The 6603-nt window shown below is 56.9% G+C and overlaps 1 protein-coding gene across 1 annotated transcript in view; it reads right to left on the reverse strand.

The window, feature by feature from the left end:
- POLR2A (polymerase (RNA) II (DNA directed) polypeptide A, 220kDa) overlaps window positions 1–6603 on the reverse strand; it is a 16463-nt gene that overhangs the window by 5827 nt on the left and 4033 nt on the right. Inside the window, exons 5-11 of the mRNA XM_015422406.1 lie at window positions 5689–5935; window positions 5483–5583; window positions 4519–4623; window positions 4225–4407; window positions 2715–2918; window positions 2407–2593; window positions 1218–1331 (exon numbers count right to left, since the gene is read on the reverse strand). Coding sequence (XP_015277892.1) covers window positions 1218–1331; window positions 2407–2593; window positions 2715–2918; window positions 4225–4407; window positions 4519–4623; window positions 5483–5583; window positions 5689–5935 — 1141 coding nt within the window. The remainder of the gene's footprint in view (window positions 1–1217; window positions 1332–2406; window positions 2594–2714; window positions 2919–4224; window positions 4408–4518; window positions 4624–5482; window positions 5584–5688; window positions 5936–6603) is intronic.

Genomic DNA, 6603 nt, shown 5'->3' on the forward strand with positions numbered 1-6603 from the left:
GCCGCCATTTTGTGGTGGGCTCCGCCTCCACCCGCCGCCATTTTGTGGCTGCATCCACCGTTGTGTTTCAGAATTCCCAAAAAGCTTGGGGACCTCTGGCATAAAGCATGCTACAGTGCCACGTTAGAGTCCGTGTGTGTGTATGTGTGCGTGTGTGGGAGGAGGCATCTCCAGGGCAGTCCTTTTAAGAGTGGCTGCCTGCAGTGGAGAAGGCTATCCTGTGCCCCTTTGGCCTCCGAATGCAGCCTAGCCTGGGCTTTTAAGTCAGGCTTCCTCTGGCTGCCCCACTCACCCACGCAGCGTTTTTGGCAAGATCCTGCTCAAGATAGGCTTCAAGGGTCTTCTGGCCCCCGAGGGGCTGCAACTCACAGAACACCCCGGCCCGGGCTGTGAGCTTAACCACCACACCAGTTTGGTGTAGCGGAAGAGGAGGAGGGGAAGAGGAGATTGGATTTATACCCCTCCCTTCACTACCCAAAGGTGTCTCAGAGCGGCTTACAAACTCCTTTCCCCTTTCCCTTCCCCACAACAGACACCCTGTGAGGCAGAGGTGGAGCTGGGAGAACTCTGACAGAAACTGCTCTTTTTTTCAAGGACAGCTCTTGTCAGAACTGTGGCTTGCCCAAGGTCATCCGGCCAGGTGCAAGTGGAGGAGGAGTGGGGAATCAAACCCGGTTCTCCCTGATTAGAGTCCGCGCACTTAACCAGTGGGAGAACCAGGTTTGATTCTCCATCTCCTCCACTTGCAGCTGACCTTGGGTCAGTCACAAGTTTTCTCGGGGCTGTTATCTCACGGACAGTTCTCGAGAGAGAGCTCTCTCAGCCCCACCTACCTCACTGGGTGTCTGTTGTGGGGAGGGGAAGGGAAAGGAGTTTGTAAGCCGCCCTGAGACTCTTGAGTGAAGGGCGGGGTATAAACCCAATCTCTGCTCCTCTTCTTTTCCAGATCCCTTTTTAAAATCAGGCCTCAGTTCACGGCAAGGGCCATCCCCCTATCTCCACGGGATGTGTCAGTCCTGACCGCCCCCTACCCGCCTGAGCGCCACCTGATAGATGCCCACCGTGAAGATCTCCACGATGAGTTCAGGAAATCTTGGGTGGGCAGCACAGAGGGAGCGGGGTGCCAAGCAAATCAGTCTAGTCTGTAGTCACAGGAAATAAAGCCAAGTAGAAATGTCCTTGTGTTAACACCCCCCTTCCCGCCCCTTGATACATACCGACACTAGGGGACCAAGCTCCATACGCCGGCGTGGCACCTTGGTTCCACGGAGTCATGGCAGGTGACATTCCACCCATGGGGCTGGGAGCAGACCCGAAGAACATGCCGGTGGCTGTGAGGGACGGAAAAGTGTTAAGAGGTCAACGTGACTGGCCACAGCGTGGACACGACCCCCTCCTCCCGCAAGCCCTCTACACCCTCCCTCCACTGATGGGAACACACCTCCCCCCCCCCCCCAAATTTATCCATCCCACTTCACAGACCCCTTCCTGAAACCCCCCTCCCACGAAACCTGCCTCTGTAGCTGCCCAGAGGCTGAAGCAGCCCCTTGGCTTTTCCCAGCTGTGACCAGTGCTCCCTCTGAGCTGTGGAGTCTTGTGAGCAAAAATGCTACTTTGTGAGCTCCTGGCATCCAAGTGGTGAGCGAGCAATTGAGCTCCTGCAGAAATCAGTTTGCTCTGGAGCCCCATCCTCCCTGAGCTAAGGCAAAAACGTGTGAGCCGGAGGCTAAAAAACTGTGAGCTGGCTCACACTAACTCAGCTTAGAGGGGACACTGGCTGTGACCCCCCCCGACATTTCTAAAAGGGGACCATCCTTTTATTTATATCTTTCTCCACACTGGGGACCCCAAAGCGACTGACACCGTTCTCTCCTCCCTTATGACCCTCACAACAATCTTGTGAGGTAGGCTAAACTGAGAGAGGGTGTGACGGGCCCAAGGTCACCCAGCAGGCTTTATTTTATTCAATCTACACCCTGCCCCGCAAGTGGGATTTTTATAGACAAAAAAAGCAGCTTCCACGGCCACAGCGGGGATTTAAACCTGGAGTGTCCCAAATCCTAGTCTGGCTCTTTGCCTTCCCATCATTCTTACCCCTGAAGGATTTAATCCAGAGTCCCCCCGCACAGGCACATGTACCTGCACAGCTCTGTGTGTTGTCGACGCTCGTCCCCCCCCCCGCAAAGTCAGGAAACCCACCCCTCTCTGAAGCCAGGAATTGGATTTCCTCCGGTGGCCGTCGTGAGCCAAGACAGGGATTGCTGGGCATTCTCACTTTGCCCCTCTGAGCAAGGGATCCCCTCCCCCCCGAACATTCTGCAGCAGTCTCAAGCCCCCAGGCTCCCTCCGTGGCCAGGATCCTCAGCCCTGCCCCCCTTCCCCACCCACCCCCAGCCGGGTACTTACGCCCGCCCACTCCCAGGCCCGGGATGTTGGTGGGGATCTCCATGCCGTATTTGCACTTCTCGGCGTCCAAGAGAAGGTCGAAGCAGCCGGTGCCGGCCGGGGCAAGCTGGCCCAGCATGATGTTCTCCGACACCCCCTTCATGGGGTCGCTCTCGCCGTGCACGGCAGCTTCCATCAACACGTCCACCTGTGGCAGGCGCCCCCCAGCCAAGGCAAGGAAGGGACCCGCGGTTACTCACGGCTCTTCACCTCTCCCCTCCACCCTGCCCGGTGGACCCAAAGACTTTCTCCCCCCCCCCGCCACTCACCGTCTCCTCAAAGGAACACTTCATGAGCGGACCTGTGTCCTGGCGGTTGACGCCGTGGCGAGTGATGGCCATTAGATGCCCGCGGCACGTCATGGTGTCGCAGAGCAGGGCCAAGTGGCGGTAGTTGACGTAGGAGCCGTCAAAGGAGATGACGTGGTACAGCTCCCTCTCCAGGGCCTTCCTCACGGCCTCGATGCCCAGGACCTGTGCAAGAGAAATTGGGCTCCGGGAGGTCAGAGAAGCACCACCCAAGGCACTGCACGCCAACCTCTTCGACTGGCCCCTGCAGATCTGATCGACGGCGCAGATGCAAATAACAGCTGTCGCCAGTGTTGGTTTTACCGCGGAGCTCCTTTACCCCCACACTGTGTCTTCTAAAGGACCCCTCTTCTCCCCTGCAATTGGGCTTCCTTTGTGCAGTTGACTCTGCCTCCACCCGCCGCCATTTTGTGGTGGGCTCCGCCTCCACCCGCCGCCATTTTGTGGCTGCATCCACCGTTGTGTTTCAGAATTCCCAAAAAGCTTGGGGACCTCTGGCATAAATCATGCTACAGTGCCACGTTAGAGTCCGTGTGTATGTATGCGTGCGTGTGTGGGAGGAGGCATCTCCAGGGCAGTCCTTTTAAGAGTGGCTGCCTGCAGTGGAGAAGGCTATCCTGTGCCCCTTTGGCCTCCGAATGCAGCCTAGCCTGGGCTTTTAAGTCAGGCTTCCTCTGGCTGCCCCACTCACCCACGCAGCGTTTTTGGCAAGATCCTGCTCAAGATAGGCTTCAAGGGTCTTCTGGCCCCCGAGGGGCTGCAACTCACAGAACACCCCGGCCCGGGCTGTGAGCTTAACCACCACACCAGTTTGGTGTAGCGGAAGAGGAGGAGGGGAAGAGGAGATTGGATTTATACCCCTCCCTTCACTACCCAAAGGTGTCTCAGAGCGGCTTACAAACTCCTTTCCCCTTTCCCTTCCCCACAACAGACACCCTGTGAGGCAGAGGTGGAGCTGGGAGAACTCTGACAGAAACTGCTCTTTTTTTCAAGGACAGCTCTTGTCAGAACTGTGGCTTGCCCAAGGTCATCCAGCCAGGTGCAAGTGGAGGAGGAGTGGGGAATCAAACCCGGTTCTCCCTGATTAGAGTCCGCGCACTTAACCAGTGGGAGAACCAGGTTTGATTCTCCATCTCCTCCACTTGCAGCTGACCTTGGGTCAGTCACAAGTTTTCTCGGGGCTGTTATCTCACGGACAGTTCTCGCGAGAGAGCTCTCTCAGCCCCACCTACCTCACAGGGTGTCTGTTGTGTGGGGAGGGGAAGGGAAAGGAGTTTGTAAACCGCCTGAGACTCTTGAGTGAAGGGCGGGGTATAAATCCAATCTTTGCTCCTCTTCTTTTCCAGATCCCTTTTTAAAAATTCAGGCCTCAGTTCACGGCAAGGGCCGTCCCCCTATCTCAGCAGTTTTCAGGGATGTGTCAGTCCTGACCGCCCCCCGCCCGCCCGAGCGCCGCCTGACAGATGCCCACCGTGAAGATCTCCACGATGTCGTTGGAAGTGGTGCGCACGGGGTCCACATCCTTCTCGCTCAGCACCCGCATGAGGCTCACGCCGTCCGTCTCTAGGATCCACTCCTGCAATGCCTTGAACTCCCCATCCTCGGTGATGATGATTTTCTTCTTGTTATCCGTCTGGGGCAGGTGCATGTACACCTAGAGAAGGCAGGCAGGCGGGGAGAGAACGTCAAGGATGCCCCTGCCAGCAGCAGCAGCATCAGGCGAGGGGGGGGGAGAGGCTCTGGGGCACGGCCGGGAGTTGCCAACCTTGCTGATCTGCTCAATGCCTTGAAGGGTCATGTCTGTCAGCATGTTGGACTCGATACAACGAAGGAAAACGTCGTCGTCCATCTTGTCCACCACCTCTTCCTCCTGGACAGAAAGGGGAAGGGAGAAAGGATTCAGGCCCACCCTCCAGAATCCGGCCCGGGCGCCACCGCGTCCCACTGGCTCCCGGGGGGCACAGCTGTACGCCCTCCCAAGCCCCCAACAAATCCACCAATACGATGACAGTGGGAGGGGGCCGGGCCAATTATCTCTGCTCTTTGTGGTCCACCTGTGGACAGCAACCTGGCCCATTCCGACCGTCCAACCTGCTGGGGTGGATCCCCCTGCAGTGACACGGCGAGCATGGATGGAAAATGACCCCCACACAAGGCAATTAGAGACTACTAGTCATGTGAACTAGCCCAGCGACTTTCCAGCCAGGGAGGAAAGGAAGTCTGGGAGACCTTCTGCACTCTAATCTCAGGCTCCAAACCTTCTGCTACCAGGAGGCAAAGAGCAACCCCACCCCACGGTTCATTCTAGCAGGGCTTACACCTCTCTCTACCAGAAAGAACTCTATAGAGATTTCTGACTGCTACCCACAACCCTGTCCCCTGACAGAGGCCATGTCTCCTCACGAGGGACTACATCAGGAAACTTGTGGCATCCAGCCTCAAGACCAGCTGAGCAGCCCACTTCCCGGGGGGTGGATGGGGTGGGGGGTGGCAGTGTTCCCTCTAAGCTGAGTCAATGTGAGCTAGCTCACAGTTTTTTACCCTCTGGCTCACAGATTTCTGCCTTGGATCAGGAAGGATGTAGCTCCAGAGCAAAACTGATTGATGCAGGAGCCAAATCGCCTGCTCACAAAGTAGGATTTTTGCTCATGGGACTCCACGGCTTAGAGGGAGCACTGGTGTGGGGTGGGTGCCCAAATGGCTCCTCCTCCCCCTCCCCCGTGCCCCACCTCTTGCATCTTGTTCTCGTCGCTGTTCATGATGCGAATCCGCAACACCAACTTCTCGGCGTTGTCGTCATTGAAGATGCAGTTGAGATCATCCCCGAAGCCTGCGGCAAAAGAGGACACTCAGTTTCCGTTCCCCTCCCTGCCCCGGGCCAAGCAAGAGGCGCCCTCCGGCCCCCGTGCCGCACCCGCCTCCCCCCCTCCCTCACCGGCATTGATCTTCTCCGCGATCTGCTCCATGGTGAGCTTGCGGTCCGTCATGTGCTTGCGGTCGAGCTCCACCCGCAGCAGCCAGGGAGAGATGCGGGTGACGTCGAAGTCGGGCATCTCGTAGTAAACGTTCACCCACTCCTGGTCCTCGGCCACCACTGTGTTCTGCGGGTTGGGGTCATAGTAGATGGCCGTGTTGGCCGTCACTTTGCGGAGGGTTGTGTGCTCGAGGCGGCAAAGGATATCCTGGAAGACAGAGAGGGGAACCAGGTTGCCAAAACTTATCAAAGCAATAGAGAGGAGAGAACCTGCAGCGCCAGGTACAGTTTTCCTTCCTGCCAATAGGTAAAGGTTTCTCTTGCTCAAAAGCTAGTCAAATCCAACTCTAGGGTTGCGGTGCTCATCTCCGTTTCCGAGCCGAAGAGACAGCGCTGTCCAAAGACATTTCCGTGGTCATGTGGCCAGCATGACTAAACGCCAAGGCACACGGAACGCTGTTCCCTTCCCACTGAAGTGGTACCTATTTATCTACTTGCAATTCCTTGCTTTCGAACTGATGCCGCGTTTCCCCGAAAGTAAGACATCCCCCGAAAATAAGACCTCCCCGATAATAAGGCCCCCCGGAGCAGACAGGAAGTGCGAGGTCTCTTTTAATCAGAGAGCCCGCGCCGCTGCCAGGACAAGCTGCCGCCTGCTGCTCGCTCTGCCCTGACGGAGTGTACCGTATTCTTCTTAATAAGACATCCCCTGAAAATAAGACCTAGTGCATCTTTGGGAGCAAAAATTAATATAAGACACTGTCTTATTTTCGGGGAAACACAGTAGGTTGGCAGGAGCTGGGACCAGAGACGGGAGCTCACTCTGTCATGCGCCACTCGGGTCTCGAACCGCCGAACTACAGACCTTCTGGTCTG

The sequence above is a fragment of the Gekko japonicus genome, unplaced genomic scaffold (assembly GCF_001447785.1).
Source record: "Gekko japonicus isolate JY-2015 unplaced genomic scaffold, Gekko_japonicus_V1.1 scaffold1082, whole genome shotgun sequence".
In the NCBI taxonomy this organism is placed as follows: Eukaryota; Metazoa; Chordata; class Lepidosauria; order Squamata; family Gekkonidae; genus Gekko; species Gekko japonicus.